At 35.1% G+C, this 17,566-nt stretch overlaps 1 protein-coding gene and 1 long non-coding RNA gene across 3 annotated transcripts; both read left to right on the top strand.

Annotated features, from left to right (window-relative positions):
• Nucleotides 1-21: 21 nt before the first annotated feature.
• Nucleotides 22-3,282, top strand: LOC104093143 (uncharacterized). Its single transcript, XR_685576.4, has 2 exons — nt 22-1,276; nt 2,982-3,282. It is a non-coding gene; the product is annotated as an uncharacterized lncRNA (long non-coding RNA).
• Nucleotides 3,283-7,973: 4,691 nt separating this feature from the next.
• Nucleotides 7,974-12,049, top strand: LOC104093142 (probable protein phosphatase 2C 34). Of its 2 annotated transcripts, none has more exons than XM_018769771.3 (6): nt 7,974-8,097; nt 9,449-9,708; nt 9,798-10,094; nt 10,589-10,706; nt 10,803-11,035; nt 11,555-12,049. In XM_018769771.3, exons 2-6 carry the CDS (start codon nt 9,469-9,471, stop codon nt 11,780-11,782), a joined length of 1,116 nt encoding a protein of 371 aa, XP_018625287.1. In that variant the 5' UTR covers nt 7,974-8,097; nt 9,449-9,468; the 3' UTR covers nt 11,783-12,049. The 2 variants fall into 2 exon arrangements, with proteins under 2 accessions (XP_018625287.1, XP_009597152.1); XM_009598857.4 differs by having other exon boundaries at nt 7,974-8,169.
• The last annotated feature ends 5,517 nt before the right edge of the window (nt 12,050-17,566 follow it).

The following is a 17,566-nucleotide window of genomic DNA, read 5'->3' as shown; positions in this document are numbered from 1 at the left end:
GGTTCCCTAATTTAGGTATTGTTTTTTTGATTCCAATCTCCTCCGAATCCAACAATGGCGATGACCAAATTTGAAAAACTACCTGAAGAAATCATAGTTGAGATACTCTCCCGTCTGCCGGCGAAGTTAATCGGCTAATCCAGGTGCGTATCAAAGCAGTGGTGCTCTATTCTCTCAGCTCCAAAACTCATTAAAGCTCACCTCACTTTTCATTCCCACAAATATGAAGAAGAAAAACTCATTACCGTCTGTCGTTCTCAGTCTCTTCACGCTTTAACCTTTAACCAAAATGGAAATGGTGTCGTTTCAAGAAAGCTTGACTTTCAGCAGCAGCTTTCAGACAACTGGGTTACTGTTGGTGGCTCCTGTAATGGCTTGGTCTTGGCTGTAAATGACAAACAAATTGCATTTTTAATTAACCCCACGACCTTAGAGTTCCATAGAATTCCAGATTCTGCTAATGCTTCAATTGGGCATCGTGGCTTTAGAATGTATGGTCTAGGGTATGATGTTCGTAGTGATGATTATAAGGTAGTTACACTTTCTTATTATGCTACTGGTATTGATAATACACCTGATATTTTTAATACTTCTGTGGCTGTGTACTCTGTGAGAAAGGGTCTTTGGAGGAGACTACTACAGAGCAAAGAGAGTCTTTGGGGGAGACTCTATTCTAATGATTGTGCAGTTCCTGACCGTGCTTCTGGGGTTTCGGTTGAAAGGGCCGGTCCCCTGACGTGGCAAATGGGGTTTTCGTAAGAGGGATTTGGGAAAATGGGGTTTTGGTAAATGGGGCTTTGCATTGGTTGGCTAGTGAAGGTTCTGACTATTCACCTGTAATTGTTGCTTTTGATATACTTGAAGAGAAATTTTTTGAGGTGCCAGGACCTACTACTATAGACAAGGGTACACATGTGGTCAGTAAGCTTGTGGCTCTCAGAGGGTGTCTTTGTATTTTGTCTGAAACAGAAGAAACAGATACTATTTGGACAATAAAGAATACTATTTGGACGATGAAAGGCTATGGGATTGAGGAGTCTTGGACCAGGTATGAAGTTAAAGGACCGGATCTCGCTGAGTTGATACCATTGTGTTTAATGAGTGAGGATGATGTTGTACTAGATGTATGTGCAAGTTTGATTGTCTACAATAGGAGAGAGGATCAGTGGAGGGATATAACGGATGATAGAACTCCTACTATCTCGTATAGAGCTGGAACTAGAACCTTCAGGGAGAGTCTTGTTCCTCCCACTTTCTGAGATGATGCTATATACAGGTACTACATGAACTTTTTTTGCGATTTGTTATTGATTTTTAATTATTTGAATGGTATTGACCCCATAGAGTTTTGTAAATAGGAATACTTTTGTGTCATAGAGTTTAGTGATGGTAATTTTTCCTGAAGAAAAGATAACAGTGATTAAGGGGTGATGAATGTTTGGTTTATTGCATTGAAAATGGGATACATGGTGTATGATGAAAAGCATGCATTTGGTGTTAAGTTGGATAAAGTTTTCTTTATAATTTACCCTAATCTTTAAAGTAAATAATAAAAAAAGAAAGAGGTAATCAAGGATATTTTACTCTTTCAGGTGTTTTATCCAAAGATTTCTAATCCTCGTATTCGAAACCCATGTTGAATATAGTCTGAAATAATACCAGAATTGAGTACAACATAATCCTGGTATTGCTTATACTGGAACAAAAATCCAACCAAACGCTGGATAAAATAATCTCGAATTTTAGACCATGATTGTTTTCTAATTCCTGTAACCAAAAGACCCCTAACTGTATTACATGATAAGGAAAAACTTGGATTAGCGAATTGCCCAGCATTACAGAATGACGGTGCTTTGAGGAAAAAAGAACAGTTCAAGTTGTGAGTATATGCAGTCTTGAAAGGAATAGCTTTAGATGTTTACTCTCTTCTTTGAATCATGAGTTAAAAAAAAATTCGTGAGTTAATCTCACAGTCAACTCAAGTAAAGCAGACCACTTCTGTGCATGATGTTTTTAAGCAATCCGAGGGATTTGATGGTTGATATAACACCGAGGGATTTGATGGTTGATATAACTCCTATATGTATGAGGCTCAAACCTTCATGAATAGTCTTGTCTCTCCTTCCTTTGGCAAGGGAGGTGAGGGTTAATATATTGCATAATGCTTGAGATAATGCTGTATACAAATATTCCAAGAATATTCCCGGGTTTTCTTGTTCATTTTTATATATTTTTCAAAGTGATTTTTTAATTTGGTCCCCATATTTGATTCAATAAGATGAATGCCACTGATCCGTACAGTCTTGTGAATGGTAATTCTTCCTTCCTGAGGAAATCCTTTAAAAAATATTCTTCCTTCCTGGAGAAATATACAGTGATTACTTCATCAGAAAATATACCGTGGTAAACTGTATTACGTAAAAAGGAGTTACTCGTACATATCATACTTGGATTTATGTCAATTCAACATTATAAGATGGTGGTGCTTTAAGGAAGAAGAATAGTTAACTTTGGGCATATGCAGTCTTCAAAACAAAGTTTTATATGTGTCCATCTTCTCTGAATCATGAGCTAATTTCAGTGTGAACTCATCTAGTATTATTGTTGGTTCTTCTTCTATGCTTTACATTTTAAAGCAATGTGAAGGTAAAGCTGCTCTAATTCTGGAAAAGAGTTTATGTCATCTATCTCCTTGATTATGACTACAGAGACTCCTAAAATCGAGATTTATCAGTACTTATCGCTTAAGAAGGTAACTATAGACGAAGCGGATGCTTACTGAACTCTTGATACAGTAGGAATGGATCATCCGCAGTAGTATCAATGATGCACCCGCCTCTCCACACACACAGAAAACAAAATTTGGTTTAGTTAATTATAGAATTAATTGTAAATGGCACAAGACATCAGTTTCTGGCTTTGCATCAATTTCTTATAGTGCCTCATAATACCAAACTGACATTGTTCTGATGCTTGCACAGGAATTCATCTGCTTCCGTGGACATGTTGTGGTGCTTCTATTGAACGGTATCTTGTGTTTGTGCAGAGGCCTGAATCTCTGTCTCTCTCTATATATTTTTCTTGAGCAGATCCTGATATTTGAGATTTATTTTGTTGACTGTATATCTCAGTTGAGTTTCTGAACATTAGATGAGTAGATGATCTGAGTAACTATTTGCATACTGATTTGACGAGGGAGGGGTTTACATTAAGGTTTAACTATCATTTTAAAACAGTAAGATTGTCCTTTTTGTTACAGTATCAAATTTTCCAGCTTTGCTATGTTTTAGCTTATCAGATTATAGCTCTGCTTATCATAACCAACACCTCTAATTGTCGATAAATTCAAGATTCAAGCCTTTCCTGTAGGTGATTAATGGAGAATGAGGTCAATAAGTAAATACAGGAAAATGTTTATGCTGTCTTCCTACTCTATTGTATAATTTGTCCATCTATGACTACAACGACTCTAAAGATCAATTTATCAGTAGGTAGTACTTATATCTGAAACCTACAACAACATACCCAGTATAATCCCACAACTGGGGTTTGGGGAGGGTAGTGTGTACGCAGACCTTACCCCTACCCGGAGAGGTAGAGAGACTGTTTCCGATAGACCTTCGGCTTAAGATAAGGTGGAAAAGAAGAAAAGGAAAAAAAGATCTGAAACCTATACCTGCAATTCTGAATATGAACCTTTGGTTTTTGTCAGTTACTTAAAAAGATCGCCCTGAGACATATTTTCTCTTGCTTATGCTTTGTATTGTTTGAGAAAAACAACATATTAATGCAATGACTGTTAGCAAAATGCTATTATTGAGTTTTTCCAATAATATTGTGCGTATTGTCTTCAGATTCAACCATTCTGACTATTTTAGCCTATCATGCTATTACCATGTTATTTTTTTAATAAATATTGTGCCTTTTTTCTTTATATGATGCTATTTCTTTCTGTTTAAGGCTTTTAGCATTAAGCAGAGAATTACGATCTATATCAACTCATTATCCTTAAATTAATACAGTATTCATAAGCCAAGGGTCCCTTAATCTGCTTGTTATTTCTACTTTCTTTTGTGTCAAAGGTTATCTAAGAATTTACATCTTCTATCTAAATTAAGAGAACACGTCATATGCTTGGTTTCCAAATTCAATATTGTTGTTAATTTCTTAGCTGCAAAATTAGCTTCATCAGCAGTTGGGCAATAGCTGGTTTATTTATGCTTCAAGTTGCTGCAAAGTATTGGTTGGCTACCGTGACATAGCTAGGAATTTCGCTAAAAGGATTCAAGATTTAAACTGTTAATTTTACTTGCATCAAAGTTTAGTACCATATATTATGATTTTTCTTTGGGAAAAAGGTCAAATATACCCCTGTACTTTCAAAAAATATTTAAATATATCCTTCGTTATACTATGAGTTCAAATATACTCCTGTCATTATATTTTGGGTTCAAATATACCCCTCATTTAAACGGAGTGATACGTGTCATCGTTCTATTGGCCAATTCTAAATATCTCCTAATTAATTAAAAAGACTCATACTCGTAACCATACCCATTACCCATACCCGAAAAGTAATTTTCTAAAGTAATTTTTTTTTTTTTTTGTAAAAACTGAAAAAAAATTAATTTTTATTTTACTAAAAACTGAAAGAAACAAAAATATTTTTTTTTTCAGTTTTTACATAAAATATTGCTTTAAAAAAAACTGAAAAATATTTTCTAAAGAAATATTTTTGCAAAAACTGAAAAAAAATTAAATTTGTTTTTACTAAATATTCAGAATTTTCTAGGAAGATCCAGCAAGAAGCAGCTCAAGTATTTAGCCTACAAGCTGCTATGCTACAACTAACCAGGCCGCAGAAGAAATTGATTCGAGGAACTTCACACAAGGGATAAGCTCGTTTTCAAAACTGAAAAAAACTTAAATTTTATTTTTTTTTAAAAAAATTGAAAAAAAAATATTTTCCTTTATTTCATTTTTTAGTAAAAATAATTTCAGTTTTTTTAGTTTTTACAAAAAAATTACTTTAGAAAATATTTTTCAGTTTTTTTAAAATAATTATTTTTGTAAAAATTGAAAAAAAAATATTTTCGTTTTTTTCAGTTTTTAGTAAAAATAATTTTAGTTTTTTTTTCAATTTTTACAAAAAAAATTGCTTTAGAAAATAATTTTCAGTTTTTTCAGTTTTTTTAAAGCAATTTTTTTGTAAAAACTGAAAAAAAAAATATTTTCGTTTTTTTCAGTTTTTAGTAAAAACAATTTCAGTTTTTTCAAATTTTACAAAAAAAATTACTTTAGAAAATTGCTTTTCGGGTATGGGTAATTGTATGGTTATGGGTATGAGTCTTTTTAATTAATTAGGAGATATTTAGAATTGACCAATAAGACGATGACACGTGTCACTCCATTTAAATGAGAGGTATATTTTAACCCAAAGTATAGCGACATGAGTATATTTGGACTCATAGTATAATGTATATTTAAATATTTTTCAAAAATACAGGGGTATATTTGGCCCTTTTCCCTTTTTCTTTTCCGAGACGAACCATGCATCAATTTCTTCTAAATCAAACCAGTACTGTTCTTCCAAATCTTAATCCAAACACTACAATGGCTTGTTAAAGCAAAATTTATTCTAAAATTAAAGCAAAATCGAACCGCTTTCAAATTCGAAACGTCCTCCAAATGTTAGGCCTAATGTAAGTGAATTTATTTTGAAAATAGTTTCTTTCTCATTATCATAGTATATACAAGGGAAGCTGGTAAATGTCTTGGCAAAGCCAAATCCATTTGAAGAGTTGAATAGATTCAGTAGATTCTTGAAACAGTCCAGGATACAGAAAAAGTATGTATAAGAAGGCAGTTTATTTACTTTTAGCAACACATTGACCTTGAATTAGTACTTTGATTTTTATATAGGAAAATGGGGGTAAAAACTTGCGTGCATTCTGCCGTTTATACTAAACTAATAAATATATGACATATGTTTTCATATACACTTTTATCATTAAATCATACAAGGGCAGCTTGGTGCACAATGTATCCCGTATTCACTAAGAATTCTGGGAAGGGTCGCACCCCCAAGGGTGTAATGTAGACAACCTACCTTAATGCAACAATCCATTGTCTGCTTTTACGGCTCGAACCCTTAGCCTATAGGTCGAATGAAAATAACTTTACCGTTTCTCCAAGGTTCCCTTTTATAATTAATTAATATACATTCTCACCTTAATTATGACTTAACAATAATAAATTACTAGTATTATTTGATATTACACCGAGTACGCCTAAACTTTTACTGGAAAATGCTCAAACGCTCTAAGAACATGACAACTCTTAACATTATATCATTGTTTTAAGAACATTCTTATGGTATGGTACATGAAATAAATGCACCTTGTGACATCATATTTGAGAGGGACATAATTCCAAATAAATGCCTTGTATTGTAGGGTATCTTCTAAATAATAAAGGTGCAATTACATGACATTACTGCCCTATTCTGATTAGATTGTGATATACAACATGCTCAACTGGCTCTTGGCTTCCCCAATTGATACATCTCTTCATGTTTTGCTGTCCATTTCTATCTTTATAATGTAGCAATTACTACTACTTTTGGTCCCTCAACCTCAAGACTGTTGTATCCTCACTCAATTCCACTTGTTAAACATGGCATATGCATTTTTCCAAGTTGCTGATTGATCTCTCTGGAAGGAGCCTTCAAACAACGGTAAAGTTGTCTTTGTGTGACCTATAAATCGCAGGTTCGAGCCGTGCGTGGAAGCACCGTGTTAATACTTGCATCAGGTTAGACTGTTTACATTACATCCCTTGGGGTGCGCCCCTTCCCCGAACCCTCCGTGAACACGAAATACCTTGTACACCGTACTGCCCGGACTGATTAATTTTATGGATTCATGACTCAGGTTCCAACAACTAAACTCACCATCTTGTTTAAGTTATGTGTTTATAATTCAATTTTTTCAACAATTCCAGTAGGTTTTACATAAATAAATTCAGATATAGATTAAAAGTTATAGGTTCAAATGAGTCCACGTTGGCTCTGCCCTCCTTACTCTCCCTCCCAACAAAAGTATATTTGCAACGAGTAGTCAATTTTGGAGGTTGACTCGATTTTTTTATTCATTTACTCCTTTTAATTATGAGATTTTTATGTTGAACTAAATTTCAGATAAGCAACTTGATAAAAGACGAGCTTGAGAATTTAGGTAGGGTTAGAAAATAAAGGCACACTACGGAAAAAAAAATTTCCAAAAAAAAAAAAAGGAAGTCCAATAAAAATTCACTTATTTTTAAACCAAACGCCACCTGTTTTTTAATTTGTCATTCTAGTATAGTACGACAAAGAAACAAAGACATAAATGAGATAATCATCAACAATGAACATAGTTTAACGTTAATGAACCGCCGAACCAATTATATGGAGAATGTCAAATAGTACCTACGTTTATTTAATAAGAACATTTTCATTTCTTTTAAGTAGAACGATAATGTTTATTATTCTAAGGAATAAATTATTCTGATCAACTACTATGCAATAACGTACTAAATTTTCATCTATTTAGAACCATAAAGATACTATATCTAATTACCAAGCCTATTAATTAATCAATTTCATTGTACGCCATTGTCAAATTTTATATTCATTAATTTAATATTATTATTTTTGGTTAGTTGTTAAACAAGTAATAACAATGCATGGCCAGTATTAATTTGATATCTTAAACTATATGCTCCTGCAAAATTTACTGACCCCAACGATATAAATAAACAAGAAAAAGGAAAAATTCAAAGGTCAAAGTGATAAAATGACGTAAATACCCCTCCCACGATCTTAGTTTAGTGATTTTGCAAAGGGTGTTTTAGTAATTTAGTGCTTCGATTAAAAAAAAATTGGCATGCATCGAAGGCGCCATATATATATATATGAGACTGCAACTCTTGATAAATGAAGAGTCAAGAATGGAGCAGAAGTTGCTTAAAGCTTCTCCGTCTTCTTCTTCATCGCCGATCAGTTTTTGTCGCCGGAGTTTCGCCGGAGCTCTGCCGGAGACCTGTGTGCTTCCTAAGGCTTGCCAGGATTTCGTAATCTGAATACATATACCGACCAAGAAGAGAAAATAATTGCTTGGCCAAAGAAAGGTACTCCCTCTGTTCCACTTTACAGGATACAATTACTATTTGGAGAATCAAAAAAGTTATTCTTTGATATATTGTGTTTATGCAAACGTGTAAATTTTATTTTAACAACTTTGCATAGGTCCAAATTCAAATTAAAAATTAGTTAGTTTGACCTTCGTATTCCGAACTGACTATGTCACAACGAAAAGACTAACATTTTTGGATTTTGTTTAGAAAATTTGGTTATTGATGTTTGTTATTCATTATGACAGTATGACACGTTTAGCTATAAAGAGTATACGTGAACTTGGCTTTTTAGTCTTGATCGAACTAATTGGGTTGGCTTTATATATGAATTCTATATGTTCGTCCTGTTATATTTGGGTTTATTTCAGTGGAATACTAGATATTGTATTTTAAGGAAAATTATGGCCTCTAAAGCTAAAGTTTTAAAGGTGTTTTAAAGCTAATCACATTTATTACTTTGATAAGTGCTGCCAAAAGAAACAAGATAGTACGTAATAACTTACTCCTTTGTTGTGTTTGCTCCTAAGTCTTGATCGAGTAATTCGTTTTTTTCTTTTTAAACTGTCGAGACAGAGAGGAAATGAACTAATGGAAGTTTGGGTTGGAGATTATTTATTACTCTAGTGTAGTACTCCATATGTTTTTGTTGTTGAGCAGTTTGAAATATTTGATAGAATTTTAAGTTCTCCTTATAATTTAGAAGTATTCTCTTCAATCTTGAACTAGTATCTCTCTCTCTTTTTAGCCAAAATATAACAAGTATGCCTTAGAAGGACAATTAATAGATACATCTTGTTCTTGCATAAAGAGATTGTTTTGTGTGTGTGTGTGTGTTTGGGGGGGGGGGGGGGGTTCTGGACCTACTAATGGAAGCGGTTTAATCCAGGATTTGAGCATGTGGGTTTCAAGCTAAATATGCTTATACATTTAATGAATTTCTTAATATAAATACAGAAGTACTGGATTACGTGAACTCATACCTAATACTATAGATCCGCCCCTTGGTCTAGAGGGTGGAAAAAGTTTGCACAATTTGGTTGACACTTTTTTCATAGGGGATAAATCACTTGTGTCTTATAGAATGAAGGATAAATAAGTTGAACACAAGAAATACAATGGATTAAAATTTGTTTTAAGTTCTAATTCGACGACCAAAACTTCATTTTCTATAACATGTTAAGGTGTTCTCTTACTTATTTGTTTGGTTATTTTCTTCATTGGAGTCACAGGAAATCCAATGTCTTCATAACTGTATATTTGATTTTATCTGCAGGACTAGTCAAGAACAAAGAAATGGTGCAGTTCTCTTCTGTTTTTAATGGTTTCAAGAAAAGTCTAGCAATCAAAAATGGAAGGAAGAGTGGACATGATTTCGGAAGGGAAGTTGCGAATACACTGGCAAAGGAAGCCAAAAAGAATGAGCTGATGTTAACTTCATCTGGCTGTGTAGCATGTGGCTCTAAGAATTCGGTTTCTTTTTTCTCCAAAGGAGGGAAGAAGGGTATCAATCAAGATAGATTTATAGTATGGGAGGTATGATCTTTAGCAATATTCGTTGTAACTTCTCAACATATGGATATAAAAACAAGAATATTATGAGGTTTATATGTTTTGTATTTTAGGATTTTGGATGCCAAGATGACATGATCTTCTGTGGAGTGTTTGATGGGCATGGTCCTTGGGGTCATCTTGTTGCTAAAAGAGTCAGAAAATTGATGCCACCAGCTTTACTTCATAATTGGCAGAAAAGAGTTGTCAACTACATAGATGGTGATGGAATTGGAATAGATAGAAGCTGTTTCCAGTTTGACATTTGGAAGCAATCTTACTTTGAGACTTGTTCCACCATCGATCAAGAACTCGAGCACTATGCTGACTCTTTCTACAGTGGTACAACAGCTCTAACACTCGTTAGACAGGCAAGTAGTTTGCTTCCAAGATAGGTTAAATATATGGTGCCTGTAACAGTGGCTATAATTTACTAAAAATGTTTACTTTATGTATTGATTTGATAATCCCGGAGCCTCGGAGCAATGGTAAAGTTGTCCCCGTGTGACCTATAAGTCATGAGTTCGAGCCGTGGAAGCAACCACTAATGCTTGCATTAGGGTAGACTGTCTACATCACACCCTTTGGGGTGTGGCCCTTCCCCGGACCCTGCGTGAACGCGGGATGCGTTGTGCACCGAGTTGCCCTATTGACTTGATAATCCCAATCCATGTTTACATTCTCACAATATAAGTTTGAAACTTGTAATGCTTGAAGATGTTCCCCTTTTCCTTCAGTAAATTGATTCTGGTGAAGAAAATTGGATCTAGTTTTCCTTTTTTTCTTTCTTCAGTTTTATAATAGTATATTTAGCTGCCAACTACTTGTCTCCTGTCTGAAAACTTCTATATGTGACCTACTTCAGGGTGATCTACTGGTAGTAGCAAACGTTGGAGATTCTCGAGCTGTATTGGCAACAACAGATGATGATGGTAGATTGGGACCAGTTCAGCTAACCGTTGACCTCAAACCCAACTTACCTCGTAAGCTCTTTTCCATGTTCACATAATATTGTGTTTTCATTACCATACGTAATTTAAGCATTTTCCAAAAGACTAAAACGTCTTTAATGATTACAGGGGAAAGCGAGCGAATAATGCAGTCAAGAGGCAGGGTTTTATCATGCGACGATGAACCAGGGGTGTACAGAGTCTGGATGCCCAACAGAGGAACAATAGAAGGACCTGGATTAGCAATTTCAAGAGCCTTTGGTGATTACTACTTAAAGGACTTTGGCCTTATTTCTGAACCTGAATTGACATCCAGAAGCATAACCCAAAGAGATCAGTTTGCCATTTTGGCAACAGATGGGGTATGTATTACTCTCCTTATAATGGTGCCAATGAACCTGTTCCTTAGTCCTGGAATTACTGCATAATGACTGGTTTAACTATGAAATAACTAAACTTAACATGTAAGTCACATAATGAATTAACTAGATCTTTACCAAGATGTTCAAATTGCATCTTACATGAGATACTTGTAGACCTTTTATCAAATTAAAGTGATGCTCCGAGGTGCTAATTTCCCCCAACCCCGCTCCTGGATTCATGCAAATTGATTGCCTCGAATCCAGGGCCTTGGGAGCAACACTTAATTTGTATTCCCTCTGTCTCAATTTATCTGATGCTCTTTCCTCTTTAGTCGATTCCATTAAATGACACATTTCTAAGGTTTGGAATTCTTTAACTTGAAAGTTCCTTTTTAACCTGCTTTTTTAGCCATAAAAATGTCAGGCATGTGTTTTTCTTCAACGCCGATATATAAAATGAATGGAGTGAGTATTTATAAGTAATGAAATTGACAATAACTCATTGTTCATATTGATTAGGTTTGGGATGTCCTCTCAAACCAAGAAGCAGTGGAAATAGTTTCTTCAACACCAGAAAGGGAAGATGCAGCTAAAAGGTTGGTGGAGAGTGCAATCTGTGCATGGAAACGCAAAAGAAGGGGCATTCCCATGGATGATATCTCAGCAATTTGCCTCTTTTTTCATAGCATTCCTCCTTCCAAACAAGAAGATTGTTTAAAAGAAAAGTTCGAGAAGAAGCTTAAATAAACTACCAGCTGACTTGCAGTCAGGGGCGGAGCCAGATCATTAGCTATGGGTTCGATGTTGCTGGAAATCCATTTAATGTAGGTTCAGTTTGACAAATTTAGAATCCGTAAACTTTAAATTTTGGCTCGGCTTCTGCTTGAAGTTGCTGCATTTTTCTATTTTCTTTTCCTGTACTGGTTTGTACATAAGTTCATACATACATAAGCTCATGTTTGCTATATTCCATTCAGGCAGTGAAATAAAAAATCTTGAAAATTAACTTCAAAAGTTATGTTCTAGTACTTTTGTCAATCAAAATTTAAAGTTAAAGAATATGTTTATTTCTGTTTTCCAGCAGAGTAGAACAATATCTTCTCAATATTATGTATTCAAACTTTAAAATGAAAAAAGAGAAATCGTGACTAAGAACTTCAGTTCTTTATATATTTCAATCCACCGTCAACGTCCACTTTCTTCTTGCTTTTTCAACTGTTAAGCAGTTTGAAAAGAACCTTTCTGTCCCACCTACGTTTTTGTTTTTTTGGGCATGGACCTTTAAAATTCCACAACAATAATGTTATAAAATAAAAGCAATTTAGTAAAACATGAACAAGAAATGGAGATAGAGAGAAGGAAGATATTTTTTTTTTCAATTGTGTGTATTTTCCTATCTATTATAAGACCTTTATATAGGCATGAAAAGTGAAGAAAAATATGTCATTAAGCATTTGAGATGAAGATCATGGAGGAAGAGTAGACATACACCATAATTTAATTTTTCTTATAACACTCCCCTTGGATGTCCATAGATAATGTGCCTCGTTAAAACCTTATTAGGAAAAACCCTCTAAAAAAAATCCTAGTGAAGGAAAAAGAGTACACATGTTTATAAATACGCCTTTTGGTTGCCTCGTTAAAAACCTTCAAGAAAAATCCAGCAGGACAAAACCTTGTAAGGAAAAAAGAGTACAACGCGTATTAACTCCCCCTGATGAGAGCATCAATTTACATACTTGAGCTTTCGCATCCCAATCTTATACACTAGTTTCTTGAAGGTTGACGTCGGTAGAGATTTGGTGAACAAATCGGCCATATTATCACTTGAACGAATCTGTTGCACATTGATATCACCATTCTTTTGAAGATCATGTGTGAAAAATAACTTTGGTGAAATGTGCTTTGTCCTATCTCTTTTTATGAATCCTCCCTTCAATTGGGCTATGCATGTTGCATTGTCTTCATACAAAATTGTGGGTAGTTTGTCACACTTCAAACCACATTTATCTCTAATAAGATGTATTATAGACCTCAACCATACACATTCTCGTCTTGCTTTATGAATATCAATTATCTCAGCATGATTAGATGAAGTAGCCACGATTAATAGCTTAGTCGATCTCCAATATATGACAGTGCCTCCACATGTAAACACATAGCCTGTTTGAGATCGAGCCTTGTGTGGGTCAGATAAATACCCAACATCGGCATAACCAACAAGATCGGGATTGCAATCATTGCCATAAAATAAGCCCATACCGATAGTCCCTTTTAGATACCGCAATATGTATTTGATTCCTTTTCAATGTCTCCTTGTAGGAGCAGAGATCTATCTTGCTAAGACATTAACTGAAAAAGTTATGTCAGGCCTTGTAGTATTAGCAAGATACATTAGTGCACCAATTGCACTAAGATAAGGTACTTCAAGACCAAGAAGCTCTTCATTATTTTCATGAGGTCGAAATGGATCTTTATTTATATCGCGTGATCTCACAACCATCAGGATACTCAATGGATGTGCTTTATCTATATAGAATCGCTTTAAAATCTTTTCAGTGTATGCTGATAGATGGACAAAAATTCCATCTTTCATATACTCAATTTGTAGACCAAGACAAAATTTTGTCTTTCCAAGATCTTTTATTTCAAATTCTTTCTTTAAACAGTCTACTGCTTTAGGAAGCTCCCCAGGAGTTCCAATGATATTTAAATCAACATACACGGCGATTCTAACAAATTCAGATTCACATCTTTTTATAAAGACACAGGGACAAATTGAATCATTCTTGTACCCTTCTTTTAACAGGTACTCACTAAGGCGATTATACCACATGCGCCCTGATTGTTTCAATCCGTATAAGAATTTTTGAAACTTTATTTAATAAATTTCTTAGAAACGTTAATATTTTTCAAAACAATTTAAATCCTTCAATGATTTTCCATATCAAGTTTTTCATGTATTGCCAGATTAAAACTTGAAATGACTACATCCATCACAGGAGGATGAACAACTACTAACGTATGAATATTGATGGCTAGTAGAACATGTCTAATGAGGACAACCCTGGCCCCACTAGACAAAAAATTTAGATGCCAACCTCTAATTTTGTTGATAGTTTTGGTAACCATATCAACAAATATAGAAATCTTCTTTCTTTCATAGTAGATAGGACAACCTAGATACCTCATGGGAAGTTTATCAAACCTCATACCAAGAATCCTTTCCACCCTTCCGATATTGCTCTAAGGGGTATTCTAAGTCATAGAGTAACAACTTTTGTTCTTGTTCATCAATTGGCCAGAAACAAATTCATACGTATTGAGAGTATTAAGAATAAGCTGGAGGGAGTACTTTTCTCCACTAGTAAAGAGGATAGTATCATCAGCAAAGGCCAGATGGTTGACTTGAGGGCCTTGTCTCTTCATGTAGAAACCATGAAATCTCCTATTGTTTTGAAGTGCATGAGAAAGCAATTCAGCACTGAGGGCAAAAATGGAGGGAGAAAGAGGGTCACCTTGTCTAAGTCCTCTACTGGATTTAAAGAAGCCATGCCTACTACCATTGACAATCAGAGAGTACCAATTATTAGAAATGAATCTGTAGATAAGATTAATCCATTCCTCAGCAAAACCCATATGTCTTAACATGAAGCATAGATATGGCCAGGAAACTCTATCATATGCTTTAGCCATGTCAAGTTTAATAACAACATTGCCACCTCTCATAGGCTTCTTAATATCATAAATAATTTTCTGAGCCAGTAGAATATTTTCAGTGATGGCTCCACCTTTCACAAAGCCACTTTGGTTATTAGAGATGCTTTTAGGCAAGAGGGAACTAAATCTAGCATTGATTACCTTGGCAATGATTTTTCTAGTAACATTGCATATACTAATTGGTCTAATATCTAAGAAGTTTTAGGGAGAATTAATTTTTGGAAGCTTCACCAGGCAAGTATGAGAGAAGAATCTAGGTAAGACAACCCCATGGAAGAAAGCTACAACGGCTCTATGAACATCATTTCCAACCACAGACCAAGCAGTTTGATAGAATCTTCCACGAAGGCCATCAGGACCAGGTGCACTGTCAGGATCAATAGAGAAGACACTGTCTTTAACTTCTTGAGTAGAGGGAGTTGTCGAGTAGAGGGAGTGGACAACAAGAAGTTGTTATCATTTTAATGACCTTTTAAATAATTTTCCCCAACCCCGCTTCTGGATTCATGCAAATTGATTGCCTCGAATCCAGGGCCTTGGGAGCAATACTTAATTATGTATTCCCTCTGTCTCAATTTATCTGATACTCTTTGCTCTTTAGTCGATTTCATAAAAATGACACATTTCTATCAAACCTCATACCAAGAAATGTCTCAATTCTTGGTATGAGGTTTATCAAACCTCATACCAAGAATCCTTTCCACCCTTCCGATATTGCTCTAAGGGGTATTCTAAGTCATAGAGTAATAACTTTTGTTCTTGTTCATCAATTGGCCAGAAACAAATTCATACGTATTGAGAGTATGAAGAATAAGCTGGAGGGAGTAATTTTCACCACTAGTAAAGAGGATAGTATCGTCAGCAAAGGCCAGATGGTTGACTTGAGGGCCTTGTCTCTTCATGTAGAAATCATGAAATCTCCTATTGTTCTGAAGTGCATGAGAAAGCAATTCAGCACTGAGGGCAAAAATGGAGGGAGAAAGAGGGTCACCTTGTCTAAGTCCTCTACTGGATTTAAAGAAACCATGCCTACTACCATTGACAATCAGAGAGTACCAATTATTAGAAATGAATCTGTAGATAAGATTAATCCATTCCTCAGCAAAACTCATATGTCTTAACATGAAGCATAGATATGGCCAGGAAACTCTATCATATGCTTTAGCCATGTCAAGTTTAATAACAACATTGCCACCTCTCATAGGCTTCTTAATATCATAAATAATTTCCTGAGCCAGTAGAATATTTTCAGTGATGGCTCCACCTTTCACAAAGCCACTTTGGTTATTAGAGATGCTTTTAGGCAAGAGGGAACTAAGTCTAGCATTGATTAACTTGGCAATGATTTTTCTAGTAACATTGCATATACTAATTGGTCTAATATCTAAGAAGTTTTGGGGAGAATCAATTTTTGGAAGCTTCACCAGGCAAGTATGAGAGAAGAATCTAAGTAAGACAACCCCATGGAAGAAAGCTACAACGGCTCTATGAACATCATTTCCAACCACAGACCAAGCAGTTTGATAGAATCTTCTACGAAGGCCATCAGGACCAGGTGCACTGTCAGGATCAATAGAGAAGACACTGTCTTTAACTTCTTGAGTAGAGGGAGTTGTCGAGTAGAGGGAGTGGACAACAAGAAGTTGTTCTCATTTTAATGACCTTTTAAATAATTTTCCCCAACCCTGCTTCTGGATTCATGCAAATTGATTGCCTCGAATCTAGGGCCTTGGGAGCAACACTTAATTATGTATTCCCTCTGTCTCAATTTATCTGATACTCTTTGCTCTTTAGTCGATTTCATAAAAATGACACATTTCTATCAAAACCTCATACCAAAAAATATCTCAATTCTTGGTATGAGGTTTATCAAACCTCATACCAAGAATCCTTTCCACCCTTCCGATATTGCTCTAAGGGGTATTCTAAGTCATAGAGTAACAACTTTTGTTCTTGTTCATCAATTGGCCAGAAACAAATTCATACGTATTGAGAGTATTAAGAATAAGCTGGAGGGAGTACTTTTCACCACTAGTAAAGAGGATAGTATCATCAGCAAAGGCCAGATGGTTGACTTGAGGGCCTTGTCTCTTCATGTAGAAACCATGAAATCTCCTATTGTTCTGAAGTGCATGAGAAAGCAATTCAGCACTGAGGGCAAAAATGGAGGGAGAAAGAGGGTCACCTTGTCTAAGTCCTCTACTGGATTTAAAGAAGCCATGCCTACTACCATTGACAATCAGAGAGTACCAATTATTAGAAATGAATCTGTAGATAAGATTAATCCATTCCTCAGCAAAACCCATATGTCTTAACATGAAGCATAGATATGGCCAGGAAACTCTATCATATGCTTTAGCCATGTCAAGTTTAATAACAATATTGCCACCTCTCATAGGCTTCTTAATATCATAAATAATTTCCTGAGCCAGTAGAATATTTTCAGTGATGGCTCCACCTTTCACAAAGCCACTTTGGTTATTAGAGATACTTTTAGGCAAGAGGGAACTAAGTCTAGCATTGATTACCTTGGCAATAATTTTTCTAGTAACATTGCATATACTAATTGGTCTAATATCTAAGAAGTTTTGGGGAGAATCAATTTTTGGAAGCTTCACCAGGCAAGTATGAGAGAAGAATCTAGGTAAGACAACCCCATGGAAGAAAGCTACAACGGCTCTATGAACATCATTTCCAACCACAGACCATGCAGTTTGATAGAATCTTCCACGAAGGCCATCAGGACCAGGTGCACTGTCAGGATCAATAGAGAAGACACTGTCTTTAACTTCTTGAGTAGAGGGAGTTGTC

The sequence above is a fragment of the Nicotiana tomentosiformis genome, chromosome 9 (assembly GCF_000390325.3).
Source record: "Nicotiana tomentosiformis chromosome 9, ASM39032v3, whole genome shotgun sequence".
Classification (NCBI taxonomy): Eukaryota; Viridiplantae; Streptophyta; class Magnoliopsida; order Solanales; family Solanaceae; genus Nicotiana; species Nicotiana tomentosiformis.
The sequence above is the reverse complement of the archived record's forward strand: the minus strand, read 5'-3'. Positions and strand labels throughout refer to the sequence as shown.

Excerpts from the sequence above, each read along its gene's own strand:
- LOC104093142 (XM_018769771.3), top strand. The coding sequence starts at position 9,469 with ATGGTGCAGTTCTCTTCTGTTTTTAATGGTTTCAAGAAAAGTCTAGCA. Across the intron at positions 10,095-10,588 it reads CTCTAACACTCGTTAGACAG|GGTGATCTACTGGTAGTAGC; the intron begins GCAAGTAGTTTG and ends GACCTACTTCAG. Across the intron at positions 10,707-10,802 it reads CCTCAAACCCAACTTACCTC|GGGAAAGCGAGCGAATAATG; the intron begins GTAAGCTCTTTT and ends TAATGATTACAG.